Below are 16,763 nucleotides of genomic sequence, written 5' to 3' on the forward strand. Positions count from 1 at the left end.
TGCTGGTATAAGGCTGTGTCTGCAAAGCAAAAATTAGTAAATTTATTACAGTTTAATTGTGAAACTTTTCCTGGAAAAACATTCTGGCTTCAAATCACAGAAACCCTGTCACCATAGGAAAGAGGTATTGGGCTGAATTTTAGGGCAGCGGGATTTTACATTCCTGCGGAAGTCAGTTGAGAATGGCTTGCTGCATTCTAAAGCCCCATCCCCGCCCTGGTGGGGCCGGAAATTTCCGGCCATTGGATTGTACTCAGGGAATTATCCTGATGCATGCTGAGAGATTTCGCACACTGTGGCATCGTTAGATGCAAAGCTTGGATATAATTGGTAATGCCATTCAGCAGAGTAATAACCCTGGGGGGAAAAAAGTCTCACCTACTGGAATGGACCAGTGTAGTACCCAGCTAATCATTATCTCATCGGGAAGATTTTACAACACGTGTCTGTTCTATTCTGCCAGGTTGCTGTCGAGGCAGTGAAGAGAAAATTTTCCTTATGTAACTTTCATGTTTTCATTATATTAGAAATCTTACACTGAACCTTATGGTGTAAGGGTTTGTTCAGCAGGTCTCACAAAGAGGTTCAGAGGCTTTTAAGGTTCTACAGTAGTGTTTATTGGTAACATAAAACGTATGTACAAAGTATACAGTACAAAGCAGAGTCTTTGAATATTTTCAAGGCAGAGGTGGATAGATTCTTGGTAAGCAAGGGGTGATAGGTTATCAGGGGTAGGCGGGATGCAGATTTGAAGTTGCTATCAGATCAGCCATGATCTTATTAAATGGCGGAACAGGCTCGAAGGGCCAAATAGCCTCCTCCCGTTCCTTGTTCGTATATATAGCCCAGATTATGAGCTAGCTCCATGCTTATTTCTACTCAAGTCTCTGCACACTCTTAGGCTGACCCAGGTCCCTTGTCATGTGACCGTTTACATCACACTGTGGGCCATACTGTTCTCCCGTTCCACATACAATAACCCTTGCCATACCGAACACCCTTATACCATACCTTGCTTATCTGATTGGGGGGCCAGTTAGCTCAGCTGGCTAGGCGGCTAGACCGTGATGCAGAATAATGCCAACAACACAGGTTCATTCCACGTAAAAGCTATGGTCATTCATGGAGGCCCTGCCTCTCGCCTTGCCCCACGCTTGAAGACTGGTGCCTTCCAAGCTACAAGTAGCGAAAATGTCTCTCCCTAATGGAAAACGATGCCGATTGGTCATTTGGGACAATGGCTAGATGACATGACCTATTTGAACATGAAGAAAGGTAGGTTTTCTTCAGTCTTCAAAGCTAGAAAATGCTAATTTGATATGTTTATTACAAATATGAAGCAAAATGTAAGAAATTTACTTACCAGCAAGAGCGACACAGGAATTGCGATGTGCCATTTGTAATTGATAGGTACCAATGGATATTCTATTCCATGTGTGCTCTGCCTGAAGGCAGGTCCTTGGCTCATTGTCTGCTGATGCTTCAACCTTGGCATTTTTTTGTCATTGGTGGTTTGCCATTTCCACCCACTCTCAGGGGCAGGGGGAAATAGTGGCATAATGGTAATATGACTGGACTTGTAATCCAGAGGCCCAGGCTAATGCTCTGGGGACATGGGTTCAAATTCCACCATGGTAGCTGGCGGAATTTAAGTTCAATTAATAAATCTGGAATATAAAGATAGCCTCAGTAATGGTGACCATGACAACTATCGTTGATTATCATAAAACCCATCTGGGTCACTAATGCCCTTTAGGGAAGGAAATCTGCCATCCTTACCTGGTCAGGCCTGTATGTTACTCCAGGCCCACTTGACCCGACTCTTAACTGCCCACTGCCCTCTGCAATAAGCCATTCAGTTCAAGGGCACTTAGGGATGGGCAACAAATGCTGATCTTGCCTGCAACTCCCACTACCCATGGAAGAAAAATTGAGCTAATCAAACCTATAGGTCTTAAATAAAATTATGCAAAGTATTTTCACAAGAGAATGTGCCGCAAAATAAAAATTGTTCCTTTATCAAATTGTGGCTAATCATAAAATAGAAAAAGAGAGGGAGGATCTGTGTATTTTCCACCCAAGTTACAGATTAATGCTCCAAACAGGATAATATGAGTGTACAGTTCCATTACTTAGCTATCTAAAGATATTCCCTCAACAATGAATATGAGCCAGATTACTAGGCAGTGATTCTACAGCTTTCCAGTTCAATGAGATATATTTCTTTGGCAGTAGCTAAGAAAATGACAACAAATTTAATTACATAAATGTCTGGACGAGGATGATCTAAATGCAAGGTTGAGACCTGTCTGCGATTTTAGTACATTTTGTATCAGATTATGTGCGTGCTTCCAAAGTGGAGCAAGCTTGTTGCATAGCCAAAACATATGCAAGCCGTATGTACTGGGTCATAGTTGACCCTTCAACCCACAGCTGGTGCGTTTCTCAGTGTTGACTCTTCAACATCTACATCTCAACCTCACCAAGCTGTAATGAGAGCCAGTATTAAAAGCAGAAACAATGGCAATGTATTTGCCTAGTATTTTTATAAGTAATGGACATCTATACTGGCATACATACAGTAAACATACAGGAAGTTTAGAGAACTTTAAAATTTCAGTCAGGAAGATGTCATTCAATAACTATGCCTATGGCAGTACTTGTTCCACATCATAACTTGCAACTTTAATTTTACTTCACTTGTCCTTTCTCCATACCTTTCCTCCAAGTGTCTAACTCCCTTTTAAACAAAATAACCTGTTTAGCTTCAATATTTTGTGCTGATGCAATCTCTATCCGAATGTCCCTTCATGTCTTCCATCCTTCCCCTTTATGCTTCCAGTGCTTATTCTCAATTCATGCTTCCGTGTTGCTAATTCACTGGTCAGGGGAAATGACCTTTTATTATGGATATTCTCAGCCCCTTTCAAATAAAAACAACTCTCATATGATAAACAAGCTGGTGGATCCACCAGTGACCTTTTCTGACAGTTTCTGCTCTTGAGTGTTTTTCATCAGATACCACCATAATAACCATTTGCTGATGTCTTTATCTAAGTGGAGGGTTAAATATTGGTGCAGAGATATTAGTTCTAACGTCCACTGTTAAGGTAATACGGTAATATTCAAGAGTGTTTTTTTTCACCGAGAACAAGGAACTACATAAATCTGGCAGTTCTGCAATTAAGATTTAGTTCAAATCGGATGGAGATCAAATTCTGGAACTTGGGAGATGAAAGCTCCTACCTTTTAGAAACTGACAGACTTGCAATCTCAAAATGGTATGAAAGACCATTTTTAAAGGGATGATAATTGTAAGTAAGACAGTATACTAGAGCAATAACATATCAGAAAATAGAGGGCATTGAGAAACTCAAAAGCATGAGTTTGGTCTCCTAGTTGATGATGTCATTTGAAACCTTTGATGTCATTGGCTTGTATCACAGACAAACTCATAAAATATAAAATATGTTTTAGCATCACTGATCCTCATTCGTTATACAGTAAACCCTTTCCAGATTCTTGCAATAATTCCTAACTTTATTTCATACATCAAACCAGAACACAAATCCATTCCATATTTCTATGCTGTGCTGTTCAATTGCAAGCTGAAACTATTCATGGAGAACTTAAAGAGGAAAGCGAAGGGGTGTACATTTTGTTCAAAGTGCTCACAATTGTTTTGAAAAGTAAATAATACACTTACTATATGTTTTTAGTGACTGGGGTGTCCCCCCACACTCAGTATGTGCAGTAAAAGCACAGGTAGGAAACATAAGGACGTTCGCTTAATGCACACAGAGAGGTGTGATTGCATGCTGGAGTCACCTGGAATCAGAGACATGTATGACCACCACAATGACACAAAAGCAAAATACAGCAGCTGCTGGAATTCTGAAATAAAAGCAAAAAATGATGGAAACGCTCACTAGGTCTGGCAGCATCTGTTGAGAGAGAAAAACAGAGCTCAGGGCCAGGATTTCCCAGTCCCGCCCATGGTGGGAGTCAGCGCGCGTGAGACCAGATATTTTGGAGGGAAGCCAAGTGTTGACTTAGGGCAGAAAATCCTGCAAAACAGTTCAGGTCTGTGACCTTTCATCAGAACTGAGGAGAGTTAGAAATGTAATGGATTTTGATCAAACTGAAAAAGAAGGGGGGAGGTTGGAGAGAATGGGAGGGCAGGAGGAAGAACAAAAGGGATTGGGTGGAGGACAGGAGAGATTAAATGACAAAGTTTCATGGTACAAAGCTGAAGTGAGTAGTAATGGGATAAGTAAAGAAATGAAAAATGTGTCTAGAGTTGGTAGGAATGGCAGGATAGCAGCGATTTAAACGCAAAGGAATTAAGGAAAAAACAAGAAAAAGGGGGAAAAAAACCCACAAGCAAAATGAGGGCAGAGGTTAAAATTTATAATTGTTGAATTCAATATTGAATGACTTGTTGGCACATGGATTTCCAATACTCAATGGTGGCATGGTTTGCCAAGTTTGGGATTTGCATTTACGTCAGCTGGGGATGCACCTCTCAATTCCATTATTGAGCTCCTCAGGTATACTCCCTACCAGCAGGTTCACTGGCATGACTAACTGTGTCTTCAAGTTTGAAAAATCAAAGAAATATCAAAATATCAAAACCATGAAGGGTCTGGACAGGGTAGATAGGGAGAAACTGTTCCCATACGTAAATGGATCGAGAACCAGAGGGCACAGTTTTGAAGTGTTTTCCAAAAGAAGCAAATATGAGGTGAGAAAAAACTTTTTCACCCAGCGAGTAGAGGATTTGGAATGTGCTGCCTGGAAGTGCGGTGGAGGCAGATTTGACTGATGATTATTTAAATAGAAACAATGTGCAGGGTTACGGGGAAAAGGCAGGAGATTGGCACTAAGTTAAAGTGCTCAGAGACGGTGCAGACACGATGGACCACTTCTACACCATAACAACTCTGTGATTCTGTGATATCCAGCAAGCATCTTAGATTATTCCATAAAAATGGGAAGGTGTAATGATACATCTTATCCATAACTCTATTATTACCTTTTGTGCTGCTCAATGACTCTTTGTCCCTGCTTAAAATTTCACAAAACACTACAACTCTGTGGTTCAGAACTGGCTTCGGTCAGATCAGACACTTAGGATGAGTTTGGAAGTGGGTAGGGGCCATTTGTTCGGATGGAGGGTATGGGGTGGTGATCCCACCATTTTCCCGCCTCCCTCCAGGACAGGAGGGCATGCGAGTGGCCTTCTAGCCAGAGGCCAATTGAGTCCCTTAATTGGCCATATCTGCAAAGGGCTTTTAGCGAACAGACCTGTTGGAGAGCAGATTGCAGGAATGCTGGGACACCTTTGCACACTGCTATTCAGATCCACAACGACAGCAAGTAGAGGTTGCATGACAGCATTCTGAGCTTCCACTGCAACACTCAGATGTTGGGTAGTTAATGCTTGTGCTACTTTGGAAGCTGAGACATTTGCCAGCACATGCTGCAGCATGGTTAGCTCCACAAAATGCAGGCTTTCTGGCAGTCTTTCTACTGCACCAAGCTTTCAGTCTTCTTCTATAGCCTGGGCCATTTAAGTCATCATTTGATTCCTCTGTAGCAGAACTAGTATGTGACCTCGCCCTCCCAGTGAGCTGGACTTGTGCTATCTTTTCCCCAGAGCCTTGCTGCAGGCCTCTCCTGCCCAGTGTCAAAACTCATGTCGATCCAGCCTCAGTAGCTGACGTGGTAACTATGGCAATGAAATAATGTGATGGCGTGTCTTCATCATCACTGTCTTCTTGTTCTTCCGCCATTGCCTAGGCAGGTTGAATTCATTGACCCTCTTTCCTTTCAGATAGTCAAAGGTCGGTCATGGTGAGAAGAAAGGAGACATTAAGAAATATATGCTACACAATCAGCATCCTCTCAATGAGAATACACTGTGAGTTGAGGGGGGAAGTGGGATGTGAGGAGCATACTCTCATCTTCTATGGCTTCAGCTCTGCTGCTGGCCACAGCCTCATCAATGGCCCTTACCATAATGGCCAACACCATCTCCTCCATGGGGTTTCAAACATGCAGGTGTGTGTGTCCCACTCCAATTAGTTCCTGCTGCCTCTGGTTGTGTGCCACCTCCTCCAGACAGAAAGAGAGAGAGTGAGAGAGAGACAGACAGAGAGGGAAGTATGTTAGTGAATGTCGTGGAATCTGTCTGGATGATGTAGCTGTCATGAATAGCTGCCAGTGTGTGTGCAAGCTGTGGGATGTGGGTTTGTGGCTTGCAACAGTACTAAGTGTGCGAAGATGGGGTGAAGCATACGGACATTAGGTACAAGACCTGATTGATGCAGCTTGTTGGTCAATAAATGAAGGGAATGTGGTGAATTGAGCAGTGGCTGATGCTGGTGGTGCAGTTGGTAGGGTATGGCATTTGAAGATCCATTCACCGATCTTGGCCATTCATGTAAGGTCACTAAAGTTCTTCCAGAATATTATATGCAATATAAACTTGTGTTTCTGCATGGTTAAAATAAACAAGGTTTTCAAATAACTATACGAACACAAGGCAGAGCACAAACTTCATCGACTAACAGGAAATGTTCTCGTTTTGCCAATGATTTAAAAAAAATATCGGGGCAAATCTCCTGCTGTAATTTTAGCATAAGTCCCATTTACACGCATAATAATCAGGCATTCTGCCAGAGTTAAAGCAGCAAAGCAAGGCAGGGCTCCGAGGAAATTCATCCCATAGTGCGATTATTATACCAAACTGTTTTCCTTCACAATTAAGAAAAGCAGAACAGAACAGTTAATTCTTTCCAGTTGTACGTGAGTAAAGTCAATGGGACGATGATTGGACTGGTTCAACAACAGGTGGGTGGTCCATTCCACCAGGTCACTACCTGGGCAGTGAAAATGAAAATTTACCTTATGCATTTTACAGCATGGGAGACATTTGGCCATGGCACCTGCACCACTCTCTGAAGAGCTAACCACTAATGTCATTCCCCTGGCTTTTCATCATACACTTCTGACCAAAAAAGCTAGAATGCTTGTGCAGTTCAGCGCCCGTGCTTTTCTCGGGAAAGTTTTAATCTGTGGTTTGATTAATCTTAGTGGAAACAAAATGGTAAATTTATGAGCTACGCTGTTTAAGTGACAGCATAGTCAAACAGCTCTATATCTTGCTGCTTTTTAATCAGCGTTAATGCTGACCTTTTCCATTTCTGTATTTTTTTTAATGGTTCATAAACTTGTCCTTTAGGATGTCATAAAGCCTGAACAGGAATTCTAGCTCTTATATTCAGAATATCGCAGCCTAGACGCAAGACACAATTCAAAAAACATTTACAAACCCAGGCCAAGGCATGACGAATTTCATTTTACTAAAATGCAAAATAGCAAAGTTTGAGTTTTTTTAAAAATCCCAAATGGAGAGCTGCACGGACCTTATTAAGTAAATCGTATCTGGGTTGTTTGCTTGGCTTAAGAAGCCTGCTATGTCAATGGCAGTGCTAGACATACAACATTTCAGACTAAAGGGTCCCTTGACAACTATGAAATCCAACTGACACCTGTGGTCTGTATTGATTGAAGTAAAATGTCCGGTTTATAAGGAAAGAAAACGACCTGATCTAAAGCATCTGCTAACATTCCGACATTCCAACTCAGTCACTTTTGAGGAAAAAAAAAATGTTCCCTTGCTATTAAATGTCAAAAATTCTGCAAGGCCTGGCCTATCCATTTAAATGTTAGCATATGGTAATAAACATTCCAAATTCCTCGTTCGCAGTATTTTATGCTTAGTGTAAAACAAGATGTAATAGTCTAATTGTGCAACAAACATCACGAGCATTTTTTTTTTGTCTCCACTGACTAATTCATGCAGAGCTTATCTGCTGTTTTCTTTCATTCTTGGAATGTGGATGTCACTAGCAGATATTGCCCATTACCCTGAGAAGGCAGTGGTGGACATCCTTCTTGGATCACTGACAGTGGGCAATGAGTTACTGCAGACAGCAGTTAAGAGTCTACCAGGTTGGGGTGGGACTAAAGTCACATATGGGCTAGACCGGATAAAGATAACAGGTTCTCTTGGAACATGGAAACAGGAAGCCATTCAGCCCCTTGAGCCTGTTCCACCATTCAGTTAGATCATGGCTGATCTGTATCTTAACTTCCCCTACCTGTCTTGGTTCCATATGCCTTGCCTAACAAAAATCTTATCAATCTCAGTTTTGAAATTTTCAATTGAAATAGCCTCAACATCTTTTCGCGGGAGAGTTTTCTGAAGTTCTAATACCCTTTATATGAACAAATGCTTCCTGACATCAACCCTGAATGTCCTTGCTCAATTTTAAGGGTGTGCCCCCCTGTACTGGACCTCCTCCCAAAGTAAATAGTTTCCTAAAAGCATCAATGAACTTCAGGTTGGTTTTTACGACATTCTGATAGTTTCAAAATCAATTTTCTTCTTAGATTTTTAAACTGATTTCTAATTCTCAAAATTGCCATAGTGGGATTCGAACTTACGTTCACAGGATTCTTAGTCCAAGCATCTAGATTATTCATCCACTACACTATCTAACATTGCCACTACACTACTATAACCCTGAGTTCGGATGAAAACTGCAGGAGTGTTGGCTTTCAGAATGTCTGTTGAGCCAGGATTCTTGTATTTTCTTGCTTCCTTTGGGGGACATTAGAAGGTATATTACATTACAGAAATATGTTTTTCATTTTAATGTGTCTATAAAATGCTTCCCTTTCATGTCTAGTTACAATAATTTTGACGTATGCGAAATATTTTTGTATATATAGAGTTGCATAACACAAAAAGGCTGAATGAGTGTCGAACTTTGTTCAATTTGTGCTATAACTTTTCTTTTAAGTTAGATATGGAGACGACAATATTGTGATGAAACCAAATGAGCAAATGTTGTAACTGATCAAGACAGGAGGATGTAGTGTTGTTTAGGGGAGAGAGATTAATACGAATATATAATTAAAGGGTCATTACATGAATAAGAAGGCACTGAAGAATGGCTATAAAATAGCTTCACACTAATGCAAACATCAGGCTAAACTTTAGGAATTTAGCTGCCAATTTTGAACAACTTTAAGAGATTTTTGTAAATGATTGATCACACCATCCATGATAATATGGTTTTCATTGTTGCCTGTAATGTTGAGAAAACATTTGATTGTGTCCATTGCCAGTGCACATTCCAAGTACAGTTGCGATATAACTTTGCAAATACAATGAGTTCTCAACTTTTCAAACTGGAAAGAAAGATACTGCTTTAAGATTGAATTGATTGTCATTTGTTGTAAATAGAACAGGGAAGGAACATAAAGCATCTTTACAATAGAAGAAACAAGGATGGAAATTGACAAAGCTATCCCATTATTATTCAAAGGGCACATAACCCAGCCAACCTTAATAGTCGTTTACAGGGTAAAATGACAAAACAAATCTACTTCTCATCCTTCTAAAGACAGAAGACTGAACACACCCAATTTTGGTTACTATTTCTGGACTTCCAAAATCAGACATTGAACTTATTGGCAGGAACTAAGTTAGAATTCTTGGAAGTAAGATGTTATGCTTTGTGGCATATTCCTTTCACATCATCTGAAGTACTAACCTAATATTAAATGTCATCTTATCAGATTGCCACGCAAGATTTGGAAAAAATAAATATACAGAACCTCTGATGTTCTTAATGATAATCTGCAACTATTTCCTTTACTGGCACCTGTTTAAACCCTAGAGTTTATAATCCATGAACGAAAGAGAATACAAAACTGTGCAGTGTCCCATTGCTTCAATTATTCTGATAGTAGAAGGTAACTGGCCCTAAACAGAATCCATATTTTCGAAGCCTTGAAGCATTAAAAAAGTGACAAAGATGGATGATTTAGCGGCTCTAAAACAGTGTATGTAGTGGTGCTCACACAGTGATACGATTAGAAAAAATTTGAGGGAATAAAGATCAGAGAATCTCGCATTTACACTCGCCTTCAAAGTTTTATTCTCTAGAACTTTAATGCACAATGTGCATCATAAATTATAACTCTTTTACAAAATTCTACTGTTTAACTCTTCATACATGCCTCTGTAGACAGGCAGGTGTGTAAATCAGAGGTACTGTTAAATACAGATTTTGAGCAGAAACATTTGGATCAATTCTAGCTGTTCCCCTGGGTGGGCAACGGGTGGCAGTGGCTTCACCACCAATTTTACACTCGGCTTCATTTTTTTTTCCGATTGACGTCAATGGGCAGGGTATAAAGTTGGTAATCAACCTGCTTTCGCCCGTTTCCCACCAATCAGGAGCAGTTAAAACTGACCCCATTAATTTAACGTTAACATGACGACAATGTTTATGTTTGGCAAATTTACAATTATTAGAAGCACAAGGTTGAGTTCTACAACTGGGAACTCTCACTGAACACTTAAACATTTGAGACAACAAATAATAGTAATATTTGAACATGCAGTGAGTATTTATGCAAACATACATCAAATCCATGGTTACCTAATAATATTCTGACAGATAACAGAGGCGCCTAAATGATGTGTCACTTTGGTGAAACAGAAATGCTTAAAAAGGCACCTTGTACATCTGCCAGTATGGATTCTGCTATGTTCAACCGGAAAAGTGCCAATGGGATGCACTATAAAGTATTTTAGCCGTTCATCAGCTGCAATGCACCACAACAAGATCATCAGATTAGAGGACTATATTTATATCTAACATTGAACTAATTTGCTCCCCTTTAAGCATGAATCCACTTCTGCAAAGAAAAAAATCATACAACATTTTGAAGCCTTAAACTGTGGGATTTAATGTTTCAAACCTCAGAATTTATATTCATTCCACAGAATAGAGAAAGTGATGGGGGAATGAACAACATGCAGTAAATGTATTATTGGGTCTAAATCTTGTCCATGGACAAATTTCGCCTCGTTCCTGCATTTTCTCATTTAAACATGCAAAAGTGATTCAATCACAGAGATGAAACTTACCGTCATTGAAATCAGCTTTGCGCACTAAATATAGGATAGGCAACCAGTTAAACCCCTTGGGCTTGGTGGCTGAGAAAAAGGCCCTCCCTGAAGGATGGATTTAGATCAGAAAGCTGCATTTTGACAACAACCAACCCTCCAAGCTCAGGGGATTTACAGAACTGAGGCTGAAGCCTCTCAGTCTTCAACCTTGGGGCAGGGGAAGAATGGACCTAAAAAGATGGAACTTAGGACAGGGAAAAGGAGCTGGTGAGAGCATGTTGGAGGGAGGGAGTCAGCTGGAGTTTGCTGTTCATAACAGCATGGACTTTTGTGTGTGTGTGTGAGATTCTCAGTTTTTTGTGTCTGGGTTTAAATGTGTGGGTGCGAAGGAGGGTGTCTGCCTTGTTTTTTTTATGCTGGAGGTGGGAGCATGGAGAATTCTTTGAATTTTCCAGAATTTAAAGATCACATTTCTGTATATCATGAAACTCACTGGGGCCCTGGTGCAAAGCTTGCTGAAGATAGTAATTTAGTATACCAGTTTGGTTAGTCTTAACAGCTACTTAATGCTCAAAATAGAATATCATTTTCAAAGCCTGTTCTATTTCTAAAACAAATCTGATGTTCATCAACAAAGAACATGATCTTATAAAAGGGAATGACTAACAAAAAAAGTACAGACAATGGTTTAACATTATATTTGTGCTTTGTTGATGTCCCACCATTCTGATCTTTGTGCATAAGAGAACACAGTTCTATTTCTTGGGCTACAACGGCTACTTTTAAAATCTAATGCAGAATATGTATAGCAATCCTCTTTACTTAGCGTGCTCTTCTTCCAACTTCAAGTTTATTCACTTATTTTAAATTAATGAAATAAGTAAACATTACAGTTTTTACTGCTACAGTAAGAGGACATATGGACAAATGGAAAAGAGGGACAAGAAAAGATCAACTAGTTCATCCAGGCTGTTCTATCCAGACCTGGACTATATTCCATTAGTTATTAATTGTGAATCCCAATTTTGGTGCAATGAGAAAAACTGCAACACATCTTTATAAACTGCACGATGTAACTGATAAACCTTCATCCAAACTATTATCATGACCAACAATACAAAATCTTTTAATATTTTAGAAGCTACTTCGTGAACAGTATCAAACAATCACCTAATCAAAATGACAAAACAGTACATCTTGTACTTCAGCCTCTACATTTAAACGTGAAAATGTGCAAAATGTTCATATGGTTCAACAAATTAGAAAAGAAAATATGTAGCAAATAAAGAGGACTTCTAAAAAATAAGCTCTCATTCCAACCATCTCTCAAAGAAATTGGAACTTAATTTTGATACCTTCCATTATATCTAAGGCCATTTTATGGCAAATTCATCACCAAAATGCACAGCTCTCAGGCACCATGTTATGATGAGGATGCAGCTTTAGTTTTTCAGTTCTTTGGGTGGGAAATTCATCAGAGCTGCTCCCTTTCCATTGGGGGTTACTCTGCTTTAAAGTGCAGTAAAATACATTTCCACTGCACTTTTGGGGATTCTCTTGCAAGCAGAATTCTGAGGAATTTCCTAGTCCTGGTACTCAAAAAGTGCTAAACAATAAGCTCGCATTGTGCTATTCAGTGTTTGTATCTCTATTTTAGGAATGTTTGAATAAATATTGGTTAATTATTGCAATTGTGGAGATTGGCCTTGTCAGCACAAGTGTAATAAATGTTGCAAAGTTATTAATGTGGATGAATTGTTAGGTGGAATCGTTTAGAAGCTTGCTATAGAAACCTACGTCAAAGGTTTTCAAGCATCAAGTTAATCCAGAATCTTTTAAAACCTTTTGGAGAAGTGCTGCTTTCCATTTTAATATTACAATATTAAGCATTCTAATCATTTTGATTTGCTTTGTGTATCTGCTCAAAAGCATTTCCACTCCACTTGAGATGGCCAGTGCACTTTCCAATAACAGGTTCCAATCATATCTGATGAACAAAGCTCAAGGCTCAGATGATGTCTGAACATGCATTACACACTTTCAACAAATAGCCTATTATTATGTGCTGTCATTTTATGATGTATCTGAAGTTGAAATGTACAAAATTCAGGCTTGGTGTTTTCCTTGCTGCACATTGTAGTGCAAAAAGATGTTGTTCACACTTTGTTTCATCTGATCTCTGGTAGTGATGTCCAAATGATGCTTTTGTGACAAATTTCCTTTGTATTCAGTCACTGCATGGCGATTGGTTCTTACCCTGTTCAAGACAAAAGGCTATAGGTGGATTTGTTCAGGGCTTTTTACAACTATCAACAGATAAATGAAATTCTACAATCCATTGAAGAGGCCATTTGTTTTCAGTGTTTAGTAGTCTTTAAGCAGATGTGTTACCCGAGGAAAAATTTGAAGAAAGGAAAGAAAGGATGAATGGAATTTATTATACAATGGAAAAAACTTTGGATCACAAGTCAGGCCTGCTTTCTTCAAGAAGCTATTGCCTTGTTCAGTGACATTACAGCTAATTGGAATCATTGGATATACTTATTGATTGACAAGACTACAATAGTTGGAATTGCTGTAGTCAGCTATCATGAATGCTTTCTCGTAGGGGAGGACTGAAGCCTGTCTTCGGCAGTCATGAAGATATGTATTCTTAGATGGATCCGATGGAACAATGTCACAACTCCACAAAACAAAATGCCAATGAGAGGACGTTTACCTCAGCCCAGTAGTTTCTCAGAACTGCCAGAAGCACAGGCAAGTAAAGACTTTTGGAATTCCTCACTGGAAGCTTCTGGAATCAGGAACTCCAGCAGTAGATCCCAAATGCAGTAAACCAGGTGTCTGAAACAGAAAAGAATTTCATGGTCATATAGAAATTATAATAAGGCAATAGGATTAGAAAAGAAGACATACATTCTCACAGACGCTATTAGATTAAATTTTATGATTTAGTGCAGTCAACACAGAGCTTCAGATAATGGGAGCTCTGGTCTGGCAGACACAGCTGACCAATTCACAGCTCATGTGACTGTCCGTCCATTAAAATGGTTGGATTGTCATGTGGGCTGGAAATCTTGCAAACTCAGCCCTATCACCGAATATCTGACAAGAATCAAGGTTTGCACTAGGTCCACAATGATTCTCTGCTCCTCCATAAGGTGCACTGTTGAAGTTCTCACAAATCACTCAGTAATATATGGAATTACTTACTAATAATAAAAGCTGTTCAGAGTTGGTAATAAAAACAGAAATGTAGAAAAATGGAAAAAAGATGGAAAATAGGAACAGGATTAAACTTTTCAGCCCTCGTGTCTGTTCTGCCAGCATTCAGTTATTTCATGGCTGCTCTGTGCCTCAACTCAAATTATCCACCTTTGCACTATATCGCAATGTACCTGAACTAGCCTTTTATGAAGATGCGCATTCTGATTTCGTATCCGAATTGCCTGCTCTAATTTTAAGAATATTCTCTCTTGTTCTGGATTGCCCTTCCAGAGTAAGTAGTTTCTCTATATCTATGTTAGCAAATCCTTTTATCATTTTAAACAGCTTGCTTTGATCACTCCTCAATCTACTATACTCAAGCGAATACAACCCAAGCTTATGCAGCCTGCTTCCTAACATAATCCTTTAAACCCTGATATCATTCTAGTGAATCTGCACTGCATCGCCTCCAAGAGTTATATATATTTCCTGGGAGGCAATGTCCAGAACTGACCAGGCTCTATAAAACTAAAGCATAACTCTCTTCCCTTTGTACTTTAGCCCCTTTGAGATTTTTCTATTGTATCTGTTCACCAGCCTTTTGAAATCCGTGCCATGGATTCTTCCACAGTTCTTAGTTTCTCACTGTCTAGAGAACACTCTGTTCATCTTTCTTGGGTCAGGAGTGGATGACCTCACACTTTCCACATTTAACTCCATTTAACACTTCATCCATCCGTGAACTCTCTCAATTGAGAGCCATATTCCCCCAAAACTTATCCGGCTGGCAAATAAAAATGGAAAAATCATTTGTCAAATGTAACCCACAAAAAAAAAATCTATTCTGTATGGGAAAGATGTCCTATGAATTGGCTAAATCTCCTGAAAACTGTGTCAATAGACTGAACTCTGGGAAATAAAAGTATTGGGAATTGAACCATGAAGGCTCATACAAATAAAACATTTCTTACTATTATTGGGAGACATAAGTCATCAAGGTCACAGCTTCAGAGACAGCTTGTTAGGGAATGTAAATTAATCTTTATCTGAAATTGTTCCAGTACAGCTACAACACTGGCATCTACCCGGCAATGTGGAAAATTGCCCAGGTATGTCCTGTCCACAAAAAGGAGGACAAATCCAACCCAGCCTATTACCACCCTATCAGTCTACTCTCAATCGTCAGGAAAGTGATGGAAAGGGTCATCAACAGTGCAATCAAACGGCACTTGTATAGCAATAACCTGCTCACTGATGCTCAGTTTAGATTCTGCCAGGGCCACTCAGCTCCTAACCTCATTACAGCATTGGTTCAAACATGGACAAAAGAGCTGAACTTCCGAGGTGGGGTGAGAGGGACTGTCCTTGACATCAAGGCAGCATTTGACCAAGTTTAGCATCAAGGAGCCCTAGCAAAACTGCAGTCAAAGGGAATCAGGGGGAAAACTCTCCACTGGTTGGAGCCATATCTAGCACAAAGGAAGGTGGTTGTGATTGTTGGAGGTCAATCATCTCAGTTCCAGGGCATCAGTGCAGGAGTTCCCCAGGGTAGTGTCCAAGGCCCAACCATCTTCAGCTACTTCATCAATGACCTTCTTTCCATCATAAGGTCAGAAGTGGGGATCTTTGCTGATGATTGCACAATGCTCAGCACCATTTATGATGACTCGGGTACTGAAGCAGTCCATGTCCAAATGCAGCAAGACCTGGACAATATCCAGGCTTGGGCCAACAAGTGGCAAGAAACATTCACGTCACACAAGTGCCAGGCAATGACCATTTCTGACAAGCGAGAATCTAACCATAGCCCCTTGACATTCAATAGCATTGTCATCGCTGAATCACCCACGATCAACATCTTAGTGATTGCCATTGACCAGAAAAAGAACTGGACTAGCCATATAAATACTATGGCAACAAGACCAGGTCAGAGGCTAGCAATCCTGTGGTGAATAATTCACCTCCAAAGACTGTCCATCATCTACAAGGCACAAGTCAGGAGTGTGATGGAATACTCTCCACTTGCTTGGATGAGTGCAGCTACAACAACACTCAAAAAGCTGGACACCATCCAGGACAAAGCAGCCCAGTTGATTGACACCCCATCCACAAATTCACTCCCTCCACCATCAACGCACAGTGGCAGCAGCGTATACAGCCTACAAGATGCACTGCAGGAACTCACCAAGGCTCCTTAGCCAGCACCTTCCAAACCCACGACTGTTACCATTGAGAAGGACAAGGGCAGCAGATGCATGGGAACACCACCACCTGGAAGTTTTCCTCACCACTCACCATCCTGACTTGAAAATATATAATCGTTCCTTCATTGTCGCTGGGTCAAAATCCTGGAACTTCCTCTCTAATAGCACCGTAGGTGTACCTGCGCCACATGGACCGCAGCCGTTCAAGAAGGCAGCTCAACACCACCAAGGACAATTAGAAATGGGCAATAAACGGTGGCCTAGCCATTGACACCTACATCCCATGAATGAATTAAAAAAAAGTTGTGTAAGACTCTTTCTTAAAGCAAACCTGAGAATTTAGGGGAGTGAAATCA

At 40.2% G+C, this 16,763-nt stretch overlaps 1 protein-coding gene across 1 annotated transcript in view; it reads right to left on the reverse strand.

Moving 5' to 3' along the window:
- Nucleotides 1–10,004: 10,004 nt before the first annotated feature.
- The window catches only part of snx19b (sorting nexin 19b), a 182,687-nt gene continuing 175,928 nt past the window's right edge, over nt 10,005–16,763 (reverse strand). Inside the window, exons 11-12 of the mRNA XM_078532183.1 lie at nt 13,716–13,840; nt 10,005–13,253 (exon numbers count right to left, since the gene is read on the reverse strand). Of these exons, the coding sequence (XP_078388309.1) occupies nt 13,717–13,840 (124 nt within the window). The 3' untranslated portion in view covers nt 10,005–13,253; nt 13,716. The remainder of the gene's footprint in view (nt 13,254–13,715; nt 13,841–16,763) is intronic.

This window comes from Cetorhinus maximus, chromosome 2 (genome assembly GCF_964194155.1).
Source record: "Cetorhinus maximus chromosome 2, sCetMax3.hap1.1, whole genome shotgun sequence".
NCBI lineage: Eukaryota > Metazoa > Chordata > Chondrichthyes > Lamniformes > Cetorhinidae > Cetorhinus > Cetorhinus maximus.